The following is a 14680-nucleotide window of genomic DNA, read 5'->3' as shown; positions in this document are numbered from 1 at the left end:
CATCAGTGTATGAATGGGTGAATGAGATGTGTAGTGTAAAAGCACTATGAGTGGTCTGAAGAAGCTATATAAGTACAATCCATTTACCATTTATTGGTGATATAACAAGAAAACATATAACTGAAGTTGGTTCAATTAACAACAGAAGATCAGCTGACCTAGATGTGCTTCTTTCTCCTCATCTTTGGGCACAATGTAGGATTCACTAATCAGAGTGACAGTTGCTACTTAAAAAGCAGGAGAAAAAAAAAAAGCATCATTGAAAGACGTTCATTATTCTACATTCATATTTAAATTATTCACTGACAAGAGCCAGGCCGAAATTTCCAGCAGCGCCAATTAGTCACATTGCAGTGGCTCATCGGATTAATACTACAGCCTAAAGGTTTGTAATCCGGCCGCTGAGAAGGTTGAGGGATGATCTCTGCTCTCAGTCCACTGCCACAGTTATCCGTACTGAAGACTAGATGACAATTTCAGATCACTATCCTGTCAGAATATGTGCCTCAAACAGCTTATAGTCTAAAAGTAATTTATAGATATTTACAGTATGAAATCATGTTCAGGACCATAAATGAGAAATGTGATCTGATATTTTAAGCAATTAAGGCTATTTTTAATAGGTAAAACACAGTAATGTTCCCAGTGTTTTTTCCACTGACAGTGTAAAGAATGGACAGTGTATCCGTGACGTCACCCACAGGTTTCAGGCTGTCAATTCTGCATAACTTTAAGCCTTAATATAATTTGAACAGGTGAGTTATATAAAAATTTAGCCTCAGTACAGTTGTCACGAATGTGGAAATCAGCTACAGAGCCACAGAGGTTGCTGCTCGTTTTTTTCCTGCTGTGTTCCCCTTCCCAGTTTCAGCATGTCGCTGGGCGCGGCCTCCAAATTCCTCTTACCTGCCTGATTGCCTCACCACTTGTTCCTCATACAGCAATCAACCACTACAGTATAAAAGACCGCCTCCTTCTCCCAGCCTCCACCAGATCGTTCGGTCTCCCTGATAGCATTCTCTGTTTGTCGGTGACTTTGCTTCAGGAAAACCTTCTCTGCCACGTCCAGCTCTGTTTGTTCACTACTGCACCCTTGGATTCCTGCCACCACCAGCCCTGCACCACCCCGGACACATTAAACAGATGCAGGCTGTATGTCTGCTGTTTGGTGCTGAGCAGGTAGTTTAAAGTGGGTTTTTGGAGCTTTTTTTCTCAGAAAACAGCTGGCTGCTGCTGCTTAAATGAAGCTATGAGAGTGGTGAGAGTGAGATAAAACAGTAAAGTTAAAGCCAGGCAGCTAAACAACAGAAGAATCCACTTTTCAAAGTGAGCTCCTGTAATCCAATGTTTGTCACGTGTGCTGAGGTGTGCGTGGTTATTTTGTAGCAGCCTGGGTGTCATTTCTAGGTAATTTAATCAAGTTAAATGGAGTGGACAGCCGTGTTTATTATCTCCTCTCAGGTTTCAGGCTTATTAATGAACCTGTGTTCTGCTGCCTTGAGAAGGCTGCAGAGATTTAATGAACTGAAGGAGCACGTTTCTATAAACTGTGGACGACAGATACTGTAGGAATCATCTACATTAGATGAATGCAGACAGCTTTAACAATGTTCCTGCTTTAACCACATTAAATCTCATATTCTCAGGCAGATTCAAGGGCGGGAAAATACCAAACATGTTGGTATTCCTGCCTCTTCTGCCTCCCTCCTAATCTAAAAATGGGTAAAGACGTGGATCATTGGTGGACCTGAGGCAGGGCGAGTGATGCCTGGTTGCTCAAATAAGCCACCTGTCACAGCACCTACCAGTCAATCAAAGCGGCCACGCTCTTAATTAAGCATAGCTTTAAACCTTAATATAATTTGAACAGGTGAGTTCTATAAGAATTCAGACTCAGTACAGTTGTCAAGAACGAGGAATTTAGCTGTAGAGACCAAAACTGTTTTTTGTACCAGACTGTAAACATGTTTATTTCTGCTGTGAAGTTGGACATTTGAACATAGGGACTTATGGAGACTGACTCACTTCTGTAGCCAGCCTCAAGTGGACGTTTGAGGAACTGCAATTTTTGGCACTTCTGCATTGGCTTCACTTCACAAACACAGAGGTTGCTGTTTTTTTTAAGATATCTATTGGCCGTTTTTCAAGTTTATTGAATAGAGACAGCTGAAGACCGACAGGAATGTGGGGAGAGAGAGATGGGGGTGATGACATATAGCAAAGGGCCACGGGTCGGATGTGAACCCTGGGCCACTACAGCCATACATACATACATGGGGCGGATGCTCTGAGCTAATCGACACCACAAGCTGGTATTTTTTATATAAATTTGAACTGATGATGACTTTAGATAAAAAGTAGGTAAGGGGATCACTAAAGTTATTACAATCCATCATAAGGGAGACGTAAATGTACAAAATTACATAACTCAAAACCACCAATCTGCTGTCTGGGACTGCTGGTGGTAGAAAAGTCATCACCAGAACCATTAGGATGCATCCTCTGGGGACTATGAGGATCTGTAACAAATTTTAGTGCAATCCATCAAACTGTTTTTGAGTCTGGACCAAACATTCTCATATCTTACTGCAGCGTGGTGACTTGTTGACATCCACTGCGTCTTTTATGACCTGATGAAAAGTGACTGCACTCATGTTCAACGTGTTTCTCTCATAATTTCCTCTCATTCTGAGCATTTCCTGCCTCCTGCCACCTCCAATAAGTCATGAAGAGACTTCACACAACAGCGAACCAATGTTTGTGACACTAAGTTCCTCTAAACGTGTCAGTGCGAGCAGCCTGAGAAAGACCAGGACCCTGTGCTGAGGTATTAATATGACAGCGCTGCTCTGATAGCCCTGCAGCCTCGGCACAGCTCAGCGAATGAACACACGCTCCCTTAAGCGGCTTTCCATGACTGTCAGTCTGGGAGCAGCGCCTGCTCCGAGCTAACTGCACGGGTTTGATAAAGTAGGGTGACACAGCGCTTCAGGTGAAGGTCAAATGATCCCCAACAGGACTGGAAAAATAATTTTTTGGTTTGGACCCTTGAACTAAGAGAAACACCTGAGAAATATCATTTTATGACTCTCAATGCCTGCTAACACATTCATTAATTACTAGTACAGTAGCAACAGGTACGATCATAAACTGCTGCTGCTGCTGCTTCATTTCTTCACCGTGAACTATTTAGGATCATGAAAGACTTGTCATAAATTGTCTAATCTTCTTCACACGATTAAAAATTACAATCAAAATCTAATCTCATAAATCTCTTTAAGATTTTAACTTCACAGTCTCATCCTGCAGTATATGAATATTCTATTAATCCACCTTCACAATGTTGCATCCACACATAAATTTATAATCAACAGCTGGTTTTCTTTCCTCCAGGTTTTGATTGCCTGATTAGTTTGTACACTAGAGCTGCAACGATAAGTCGATTAATTGTATAATTGTTCATTGTATTAAAATGAAATGAAAAGCAAGTATTAAATTAGCTGCTGGTTAATTTGAGTAATTTTGTAAATTACTAAGAATCAGATTTCTGATTTATGTTACAATTTAGTTCAAGAAAATAGCCTTAGAATGTAGCGTGACAGTCAAACCTTCTCTAACTGTGACAGATTTCCAGTGTCACAGCAGATCATCATGTTGATAAGATTAATATGATTATAACTGTGTGGGCGAGGAGGGTGAGCGTGAGCCACCATTCTCAATTTGACAACCACTTAATCTGTGACGGGTGGACAATATTCATTTATCATTTTAATTCTGATCTCAATAACAAAGTCATATTTTTCACCTGGTCGTCCTTGTTTATATATCCAGCATGGAACAACGTGGTAAAACGCACAAGGAGAAGTGTGACACAGATGGAAACTAAACAGGCTGAAACAGATACAGATACACAAAGGCAGGAAGATTGGTAAACACTAAACCATAACTTCTCAGTGAATGTGAATATTTTCTGTTTTCTTTGGTCCTCTATGACAGCAAACTGAATTCCAATGCACTTTATGACGTCACCCAAATCAAATTAACCAATCGAGTAATCGGTGGATTAACTGATGATGCAAATAATCGTCGGTTGCAGCCCCACTTAGTGAACAGACACACACACACTGTTGCTCATACTGTAGGTGCAGACGTGAGCCGCTGTGACTGGACGAACGAGTGATTTGGGAAAACCCACCTCATATGCATCATTCAGATACATGTGAATAATTTTAGAGCAGATACAAATCAGAGTGTCACAGATAAGTATAGCTGAAAGTACGGACGGATGGAGAAAAACAGGGTGGGGAATGGTACTTCGAGTCATCAGTGACACTCGCCGGTATTATGCTGATCCCTCTCTCTCCTCCTCCCTCTCTCTCGCTCTCTCTCTCTCTCTCTCTGGCTGACCTGCCGTCACTGTGGCTTTTTCGCTCTACATCAGTGAGGCTCTATGCATCTCCACAATGATGCACATGCTGTATGAGAGAGCGAGTGTGTGTCTACCTGGCAGGATGTGTCATTGAAGAAGAGGAAATTACCTTAGCGGGACTCTTCAGTGTGAGACAGACAGATCCAGGTCCACCTCTCTCTGTCTCTGTCTGTCTGTCCCTCCTCTCTGTCTCACTGGCTGGTCAAGCTCCTCTCGTCTGTGTCCTGCTCTCCACCTGGCCTCCATGAGTTTAAATGAGGACAAGCCATTCCTCCCTGGAAGGTAAGCACCAAAGCATTGGGGTGTCTTTTATGTTTCCAGTGCAATACAAAGAGGTTGGACATTAACAAAAAAACAGGGTCATCGATGGCGACGCACTTGTTTGATCTTCTGGATTTTGCTGATGTTGTTCCCAACGATAAATGCTGAGATATAGAAGCTGGTGAAACCTTTATTTTCTGTGCAATAGGTCTGGTGGTTTATTTCAGGCACACAGTTATCTTGTAGCTCTACCTCTAACGTGATAACATCTGGATGTGTTAAAGGGGAATTTACTGAAGGACATCAGTCAAGTTTCACATGCTATCTAGAGGTAAATTGTGCTGGCTATAATGCAAAATGAAGGCAGAGGCATCGCAGCCGATTTGTGGGATTTCCAGCAGGATTAGTGATGAGACCCCGCTGTAACAATCCACAAAAGTCAAAGTTATAGTCGCAGCTATACTGACTGTTTTCAAGAGTCGAGTCGAGCTCAGACTGCATGCATGAACTGCCCATTGTTGTTTCCTAGACGTATGTGAGCGATTCATTTGCTACAGTACGAGGTCTTTGTGTTGGATGCAACAGGGCGGATGACCTTCAGCTGAGTCTTCTAACAAATGAAAACAGCTGACTAAACACTGACACTGAGATGTTTCCCATACTCAATCACACGCTGTGGTTATGTAATGTGTTTGTGTCAGGAAGGGGAAGGAGTTGTTGGAGGAGTGATGATGACTTACTACGGTGGCAGAATTGTATTTATTTATTTATTTTGGCATTCTTTGTGACTGCTGTCCTTCCCATCGGCGTCAAGATCAGAGACTTGTTTAACATTACATTACACGTTATGGCATTTTATATCAGCAGTTCTGATTGTTTATTGTGCAGTATGAAAAGTAATCCAATTACTCTTAAGGACATGTCAAATGACCGGTGTTTGTGTTGTTTGCATCAGACCTTTCAGAAATATAGTTGATATTGTAATTTTTTTCAATTTCAAATCTATTGACTGTTAAGTTCAAATCCAAATGTTTAAGAATACTGTGCAAGAAAAGCAAAAAGACGTAATAGAGCGTTCAGCAGGCTCAAACTGTTTCACTGTCTGGGCAACATCTGTATCAAACTGTGCTGTGCCAGTCCATCCAGCATACGTTGAGATATTACACAGTAAAAACTGAAGTGCTAGTGGCGCTAGAGAGACTGCCAATAAAGTCATTAAAATTTATTCCTCTTGGGGCACCCCAGTAGCTCCCCATGTTTGAAGGTTAGAAGTCCTTACCACAGCAACCCGGGTTCAATTCCAGCCTCTCTCTCTCTCTTCCCTGTATTGCCTGTTCATCTCTCCAGCCATCACAATCAATTAAAGCAGAAAGTACCAAAAAATCATCACCTGAGGGCCGTGAAAATCAGTGCCAAAAATGATGGCAATTGATCAAATAGTTGTTGAAATATTTCAGTCTAGACAAACTGATGGACGGACGTTTGTGTATGACAAAAATCAGACAGCATTCATTCTTTCACCCTCCATTTAAATCTCAAAAATCATTGAGGGCAAGTCCTCATTGTCCATTATGTTGAAAACAAGAAAATGAACAAGCAGACCACAACAGGACGCAGTTAGAAACATTCAAGATCAGAGCAGTTTGTGATCACTGTTTCAAACTATACATGTAGGTAGAAGTGTGCTAAAGTTTTATGTGTGTCGTAAAATGTTCCAAGTGTGTGCAGCAGTTTTCCAAAAATTTACAGTGTGCATCTTAAACGATGACAATGGGATCAGTTTTAAAAAGAATCGAATGCTTGTCACGTCTTCCTGTCCAACCAACCTTTTCATACAAGATGCAGTGATGAGTAAAATAACTGTCAGTGGTGATAAATCTCAGGGCGGAGTGATTAACTGAATCTCATGGAGTCAGAAGCAGGTCTATAGACAACATCACCATAATCCAGAACGGACAAGAACGCGGCCTCAATTATCCGCTCGATTATCAGGTGACAACTGTCACAGTCGGATTACTATACAGCAGCGCTGGGTGTCCTAAACTCATCATGTTAGGTGCACATTGTATCATGTGATCTTTCTTCACAGTCATTACATAAAGATATGTCATAGCAAGCCTGGCAACATCTGAAACATTTGTCTCCAAGCAGTCCTCGTCATGCTGCTAAAACCCAGTGTAAATATTGCACTGCGGTGGCATTCACTTGTCACTGTCAGTCACTGTCAGATGAGGGGGCGGCCAAACACAGCGAGGTTGAATACAGTCCATTTCAATCTCACAAATGTCTCATTAGGTCTTCAGGCAATGTGCCACATAGCACACTGTGTGTCATGTATGTCCAAGTCAAGGTTTACATGCAATGCAGGGAACGTATAGGGAAATCTGGAGCAGGAGATCAACTCCAGGTCTAAGCTAGTGCTTTGGTCAAGGGCACCGACAGGAAAATTAATCTGACATATGTATAATGGTGTTGGAGGAACTAGAGCACCCGAATAAAACCCACGAGAACACAGAGAGAGCCTGTAAACTCCAAACAGAAAGGCCCTGCTAACCACTGAACCTCTGTGCTGCTTTGATTTTAGAGGCTAAGAGGTTTAATTAAATGACCGAAGTGTAGGATAGTAGCAGGAGACAGTATGATGGCAATTAGCACCAGTATTAAATTTGTTTGTTCTGGGCTACTGTAGAAACATGGAGGTTCTGTGGAAGAGGACCTGCGTCTGTAGATATAAGGCTCATTTTAAGGTAACAAAAACAAAAAAAGGTGATTATAAACTAATTAAAACATAGTTAATCATACTATATTCCTTTTAAGCCATATTCTGTAAATAAATCTGACACACTGGAACTTTAAATAGAGAGAATAAGGCATATTAATCAATAATAGTTAGTTGCAGTCCTAATGTGGACAAACTGTACACTGTGAAGACTTAAAGAGCCAAAAGAGCTGCAAACGTAGAGTAACAATCCTTTACATACACTAAAATTAACGGCCATTTTGTGATGACAAAAAAATTCTTCTAGCTTGTTTTTAACATATAAGAGTGAATATCGCCATGAGATGCACGGATGAAAACACTGTAAATGTACAAGGGACAGAGCTGTTTAATCAAAACACAAATGTTTTATGATTCATAATGGCATAAGATACAAATAGTGAGGGCTGGGGGTGAATGCAACGCCACAAAGATGACACCAAGCTAAAATCACCAATACCAATGCCTTCATTATTTTGTATAAAAAGTGTAAGATGAAGGCAACATCATGTAAAAATGATTAGAACCATCTCTTTCCATTAATTTCCTCATGTTAAACAGAGGTTGGTTTGCGGTGGCACCAGGTTTAGCAGGCCGTTCCAGATGTCCCTCTGCCCACCGACAAATTCCAGCTCCTCCTGGGGGATCCTGAGGCGCTCCCACGCTTGATAGGCCATAAAGTCCTTCCAGTCAGTTCTGGGTCCAGGAGGCATCCTAATCAGATGCCCGATTAGGAGGAAGCTCATATTGGCCACTTGTATCCACAATCTCTTCCTTCCAGTCACTACCCGAAGCTCATGACCATAGGTGAAGGTTGGAACGAAGATAGACTAGTAAATCAAGAACTTTGCCTTCAGGCTCAGCTTCCTCTTCACCAAAACCGTCTGGTACAACTTCTGCAATGCTGCCGACACCGTACCAATCCGCTCCATTTCCCCATCACTCTTGAACAAGACCCCGAGATACTCAAACTATTTCGCTTGGGGCAGCGACTTATTTCCAACCCAGAAGGAAGCACTAAAATTAAAAAGTCTCATTAACTTTCACAGTGTTGGAACCTCTGGAGACATATTTGCAGTTTCATTATATTGAGTAGAAAACACAGGTCAAAGATTGAGACTGGCTGCCAATCTCTAAAGCCCATGCAGACATGCCGACATTGCAATTGTCATTGCTCATGAGCTCATGCATGTGGTGTCATTGCTGTTGCACCGCGGCATATATTATCTATTTTAACCACAGACACCTGAATGTGACAGTCCTGGTTTCCATAGCATCACACGAATGTCACAAGTTTGCCGACATGCAGCAGTGAAACTTGTCAAGCTGACAGCAGCAGTGAACTGCAGATAGATAAATTTAAATCTCATCCCTGAGTAAATTACACGAGTCAAAATGTCTCGGCAGAGACATAAACTTCAGCAAATGGGTCAGGGCAGGAGAGGGTGAGGTGTAAATGTGAATCATAAATGAAATAACGGGGTACATAAGCCAGATGCGGCTGGCGATATATGTTTTTCCCCCTACATCATCATCCGGAGGTCAACGTCCCTGTCCCTGTCTCAAAGGCGTCCCATTAATCACAGCTGAACAGAGGAGTTATTCAGCCAGGCTCGGAGACATGATAACAGTAGTGTCACAGCTCAGCCAGTCTCAAAATACTCAATCTGTCACAGTGAACCAAAGGCGCCGTTCAGCTGGTTTAAGCTCTGCCCGACTCTCTCCGTCGGCCTCCTCCCTTTCGTTTTCACATTCACGTGGTGGAGGGTCATCTTGGTTTTGTCCCTCCGGTTACATAAACATGTTCAGGGACGGGAGTTCAGCTCGAGAGACATATTTAAAGGTAATATCACGTCAAACAATACAGATTCAACTCTGCCACAAATAATACAGTACAGGATTTCTTTGCCTGATTGTTCACACAGGATTGAGCCGGAGTTTTAAGGCCAGCACACTTAAGAGAGAAGCATGCCCAGATCTGAATCCACCAGACGTGACAGTCCAAGACCTTGCAGGAGATAAAACATCAATTGAAACGATCTGAGAGTGCAGACGTTTCTCTCTCACGTCTACCACCCCAAGCTCTTTTAACCATTATTTAGCCGAGCCTCATTGACATGAATAGGATTAATGAAATAATAGAAACACCTTCAAGTATAACATCTCTTGAAGCAGCTTCAACAGAAACAGAACACTATAACCTTCATAAAGTAAGGATGTACTGCTGGACTGTTGAATTAGACTACATTAGAGTCTATATTGCCTCATATTTGCTCTTTGATATTGGAAATAGCGACATAAAAACACAAATTAAGCACTACATACACTGTATAGACTGTATACACACACACTGTACATGCAGCCTGATTTCATTTTGTGTATCTAAAACTTCGATGAAATTCAACCCCCCCGTCGGGCTCAAACAAATCATCCAATAACAAATATGTTTTATTGATTACGGAGTCCTTCATTGTGCCGACATCACAGTGAAGTTCTTGGACTTGAGTGGCATTAAAACTGCTCATAACTACTGACTCTGCTGACTCCCGTCCACTCAGACTGACTGGACGTTTCGTCATTGACTGGTGTGCTGACTTGCATAGTAATGAAGCCTTGTTCTCTATCCTCTGCGCGATTGCCTTCAAGTCCTTGCGAGTCAGCGTTGCCTCTGCATCACGGTGCTTTCCTCTCCGATTTCCATTTGTATTTATCATTCTTCTTCTACGCGGCACAGTGATGCACTGAATAGCAATCATCTTCATGTTTGCAGATACAGTATGTGTGCAGAGGAGATACTGATTGCCTAGATTGAGAGTCTGGCTCGTAACAAAGAGCATGAGTGCCTCTGGCACTGGATTGTTCTATTAATTTATTAGCTCTGAATATCTGTCAGCTCTCTGTGAACACCCTCTTACCTCTGATTATTATGTAACTATCCTGTCACATGAATCATGTGTAAACGTGTCAGCCGGGGACAATATTGCATTATCTTAAACCATGATTGTTTTGTTCGCTAACTCTCAATCTCTCATCTTGTTGTAAATCCTGAAAGGCACAGTCTTTTTAATTCTTTCCATCTGTCAATCCTGCTTTAAAAGATTTATGTTTAATACAAATTTCATCTTTTGCACAGGATTATTCTTATTATTATTTTTTTTTAAAGAAGCTTTTTCATCTATTTGATCCTGCTAGAAGTATTGTGCAACAAAGGCAGCGAGACAGCACAGCTTGCACCAAAGGAAACAGATTTTAGATGTATTAGAAACAAACCTGGAGAAGATTTTCACACCAAGCAGTGAGGGAATAGCTTTTACTGCCGTTATTGAAGACTTTCTCAACAATATATTGTTTTCAGTCCAGCCTGCAACATCTACGGGGAATAGAGTTAATTCAACCAATAATCATTGATTGCATTGTTCATGATTAATTTGTGTTTGTGCTAATGCCAACAACGTTTCAGATGGGAAATGCTTCAGACACATCCGACGTGTTTGCCTCCACCATCTCCAAGGAGTACGACAACCTCATGGGTTCGCTCTACAGCGCATTTTGTGAGTGGACACAACGAGCAAATCTCTGCTTCATCCCCGCAGGTGCACAATCTGCAGCTCAGCTCACTCTCTTTCTTCTTCTTCTTCTTCTTCTTTGTACAGGTATACTGTCCCTCATGGGCAACTGCATCCTGCTACTTGTTGCATATCACAAGCGATCGACCTTGAAGCCAGCGGAGTTCTTCATCATTAATCTCTCCATCAGTGACCTTGGGATGACGCTCTCTTTATTCCCATTGGCAATACCGTCAGCTTTTTCACACAGGTGCCTCATATTTCACTCTTCGTTTCATTTCTCCCATTTGAGAAATATCAAATTGATTCCTCTGTGAAATTTTTTTTGACTGTAATCTGCAACTATTTTGACGATTTAGGTCGTTTTTATCTTGTTCTTGTTATCCTGTTTCTCCGTTTTGTATCTTTGTAATCTGAATATCTTTGGATTTTTGACTGCTTGTTGGACAAAACAAGCCGCCTGAAGAGTTCACCTTGAGCTTAAGAAATTTCCTGGCCGCGTACAGACAAAACAAAGAATCAAATAATCAAGAAATGTCCCTTTTCTCCTTGTGTACAGGTGGCTGTTTGGAGAGATCACCTGTCAGCTCTATGCTATGTGTGGAGTACTGTTTGGTCTATGCAGCTTGACCAACCTCACAGCTCTCTCCTTAGTGTGCTGCCTTAAAGTCTGCTTCCCTAACCATGGTGAGTAGATAACACACCACGATGAGCGATGACGTTTGAGGATAGAAATGACCACAACAACAGCATATAATCCTTTTTTCTGTCTCCTGTCTGATCAGGTAACAAGTTCTCCTCGACCCATGCCCGCCTCCTGGTGGTTGGAGTGTGGTGTTATGCATCTGTGTTTGCTGTAGGGCCCCTGGCACAGTGGGGACATTACAGTCCTGAACCTTACGGCACAGCCTGCTGCATTGACTGGCATGCGCCCAACCACGAGCTTTCAGCTTTGTCTTACATCGTCTGTCTTTTCGTCTTTTGCTACGCGCTGCCCTGCACTGTCATCTTCCTCTCTTACACTTTCATTCTGCTGACGGTGCGGGGGTCACGTCAGGCTGTCCAGCAGCATGTGTCACCGCAGACCAAGACCACCAATGCACACTCTCTCATTGTCAAGGTCAGAGGATTTGAGCATCATTGACTTCAGGTTGTGCAGAGTAGGATATGACACAGTAATGTATTCAAATGTTATATAAATGATATTTTACAACTGGTTTGACACTAAATAAATCTGCATATCATGTTGTTGCTGTGTGTGTATCCATGTACAAGTGTCTGCATGTGTATGTGTGAATGTTTCTTCTCCATAGCTGTCGGTGGCCGTATGTATCGGCTTCCTGGGTGCCTGGAGCCCGTATGCTGTTGTGGCCATGTGGGCTGCGTTCGGAGACGCCACGGAGGTTCCTCCTCAAGCATTCGCACTCGCCGCCATTTTCGCCAAGTCTTCCACCATCTACAACCCCATGGTCTACTTGCTGTGTAAGCCCAACTTTCGTGAGTGCCTCTACAGGGACACGTCTATGTTACGGCAGAGGATCTACAGGGGGAGTCCACAGTCAGATCCCAAAGAGTGCTTTGGATCCGGCTCGCAGCGCAACAAGGACATGAGCGTCTCCACGCGCTTCTCCAATGGGCAGCAGGAGGGCTACGGCGCGTGTCTGCACTGCAATGAGAATGCAGCACCGTGTCATGTGGCCACTCCCCAAAGGACTGCCTGCATCCTGACTGGATCCACCTACAGAGAGGTGACAGTTACCCGGCTCTCTGCCAAGCCACAGGCTGATTTACTCTAGTGGTACAACCTCCTCGTCCTGCTGCTTTTATGAAGCAGACAAAATGGGACAGCTGCTCAAAAGGACAGAGATTATTGAGTATGGACAACAAAACAACAAAGAGCCTGCACAAGCTATAAAGACTGTGTCACAAAGACATTACAGCATGACAAAAACACAGTCTTGAAAGGACCTCTGATAGTGTCCTTCCTCAAAGTAACTCATGACCCCTTCATTGTGAAATCCACACTGTGCTTACTCCATGAAAAAAAACTTGTAATGTCTTGATGTGTACTTCTGTATCAGCTCCTGTTTTAATGTATAGTAGCTCGATAAATTAGACAAGGAGAAGCCGTGCTGGCTGGCTTCAAGGTGAATCAGGCAAATGTGTGACACTACTTTGTAATATGAGGATGAGCTGTGTTTATTTTATCTGGCCTGTGCAAAAAAACAAAAAAACACATCAGATCAATTATTTCAGAGGAGATGAAGAAACTCTCTATGGTCCTTCTTGTTTTTGCAAGATCTACAGATTAATGTGTAATCAAAGGACGTGTGTAACTGCTGTATGTATGCTGACACCCGGGTGGTGAAGATGTTAAGTATTCACCTCCTGTAGGCTTGAATGTTTGTGTCCTTGTCAACATTTCAATCCATCCTAACAAAGACTAACTCAAACTGACCAATTTTAGCAGCCACTTCAAGCTTATCTGATATTTAAAAGACTTTGATTTTGGTGTATCACTGTATCAAAGAGGTTTTTCTGTGCCACGTAGCCTGCAGCCATTCTACATTCTCCTACTACAGACTGTTGGACAGTTTACACGCTGTAGACTTTCAGACTGTTTCTGGGGTAAAAGATCTAATTTAGACACTGATAAAATTTTGTTCTTTGTTTTTATGAGTGTAGAATGAGCCTACAGAGGGGCCGGGTTCTCTTCCACGGAGCCTACCACCATGTCAAAGTTATGCATAAACTAACAGCCCGCCTCAGCTCCACCTATGATCCACGTCTTTGCCGTTTTTTAGAGCAGCCGGGAGGCGGCAGAGGCAGGACAGCCAAGACGGTGTCAACCAGAACCTCCAGAACCTCTATTCATAAACCTGTGGGCGACAGCACAGATATGACATCCATGTTTTGTACCTTATCTATGGCTTTTAGGTTGAAGTGGCAGCCACCATAGCATCTCCTGCATGTTTGAAAAGTGAGGAGAGGGGTATTCAGTTGGTTACAAACTGCAACCTCCACGACAAGATGCTACTAAGTCCTACACACTGATCCTTCAAGTGTCCAGGTGAAAAAAAATATCAGAAAATAGGATTTTCAAAGGAGCTCATAGCTGTGAAAATGTTTGAAGCTCCTCGTAATTTTCGTAATTTCCTGATTGATGAATATTTTTTAATTGTTTTGGTTTGACTGGCATAAAACAGGTGCACCCACAGAAGTGTCTATAATCTCTAATGCATAGATGCTCCTATGTTTGTTCTTCTACTCCTCATTTTCTTGTGCTAGTTTTTGCACATTTACTGTAAAAACTAAGCCATCGATTAAAATAAAATTAGTCTTTGGATTTTAATAACCACACAAGTGCACAAACAGAAGTATGTTTAATTTTGTTTTCTCTTTTTTAATGTGGTACTGTGTCGTGCGGCTTCATGTGTGCATATAAAGGAAAGCATACTGTAGGCTATGTGTTGATATCATTATCAAAACCAATTCTTGTGCAGCTTTATTTACTGAAGAAATAAAAACACTGAATAATCGCTGCTATGTGTTTTTTTTTTCTGGGAGAAGCAAGAAGTTGCAACATTTCCAAGAAAGCCAGAGTTCTGTACAATTGTTGAATATTGTACATTTCACAGAATATACTACAAAGTGATCTGACACATA

The 14680-nt window shown here is 42.2% G+C and overlaps 2 protein-coding genes across 9 annotated transcripts in view; one reads left to right on the top strand and one right to left on the bottom strand.

The window, feature by feature from the left end:
• Nucleotides 1–14680, bottom strand: part of samd10a (sterile alpha motif domain containing 10a) — a 45620-nt gene that overhangs the window by 26553 nt on the left and 4387 nt on the right. For 5 of the 7 annotated variants that reach the window (XM_027288827.1, XM_027288825.1, XM_027288824.1 and 2 more), the window contains one exon: nt 4539–4704. The exons of the other annotated variants lie outside the window; for them this stretch is intronic. The gene's annotated coding sequence lies outside the window, so the exon portion shown is untranslated. The remainder of the gene's footprint in view (nt 1–4538; nt 4705–14680) is intronic. 7 annotated transcript variants of the gene reach the window in all.
• opn7d (opsin 7, group member d) lies at nt 9967–13892 on the top strand. 2 transcript variants are annotated; one of them, XM_027288823.1, is made up of 5 exons: nt 9967–10999; nt 11102–11264; nt 11574–11701; nt 11800–12134; nt 12328–13892. In XM_027288823.1, exons 1-5 carry the CDS (start codon nt 10891–10893, stop codon nt 12808–12810), a joined length of 1218 nt encoding a protein of 405 aa, XP_027144624.1. In that variant the 5' UTR covers nt 9967–10890; the 3' UTR covers nt 12811–13892. The 2 variants fall into 2 exon arrangements, with proteins under 2 accessions (XP_027144624.1, XP_027144623.1); XM_027288822.1 differs by having other exon boundaries at nt 9967–11264.

Source organism: Larimichthys crocea, chromosome XV (assembly GCF_000972845.2).
Source record: "Larimichthys crocea isolate SSNF chromosome XV, L_crocea_2.0, whole genome shotgun sequence".
NCBI classification, from domain to species: domain Eukaryota; kingdom Metazoa; phylum Chordata; class Actinopteri; family Sciaenidae; genus Larimichthys; species Larimichthys crocea.
This window is presented reverse-complemented; position numbering and strand designations above follow the sequence as displayed.

What these genes read in the sequence shown, in the direction of transcription:
- opn7d (XM_027288822.1), top strand. Translation starts at nt 10,891, where the DNA reads ATGCCAACAACGTTTCAGATGGGAAATGCTTCAGACACATCCGACGTG. An exon ending in CCGTCAGCTTTTTCACACAG is followed by an intron (nt 11,265 to 11,573) that starts GTGCCTCATATT and finishes CCTTGTGTACAG; the next exon opens with GTGGCTGTTTGGAGAGATCA. An exon ending in AGTCTGCTTCCCTAACCATG is followed by an intron (nt 11,702 to 11,799) that starts GTGAGTAGATAA and finishes CTGTCTGATCAG; the next exon opens with GTAACAAGTTCTCCTCGACC.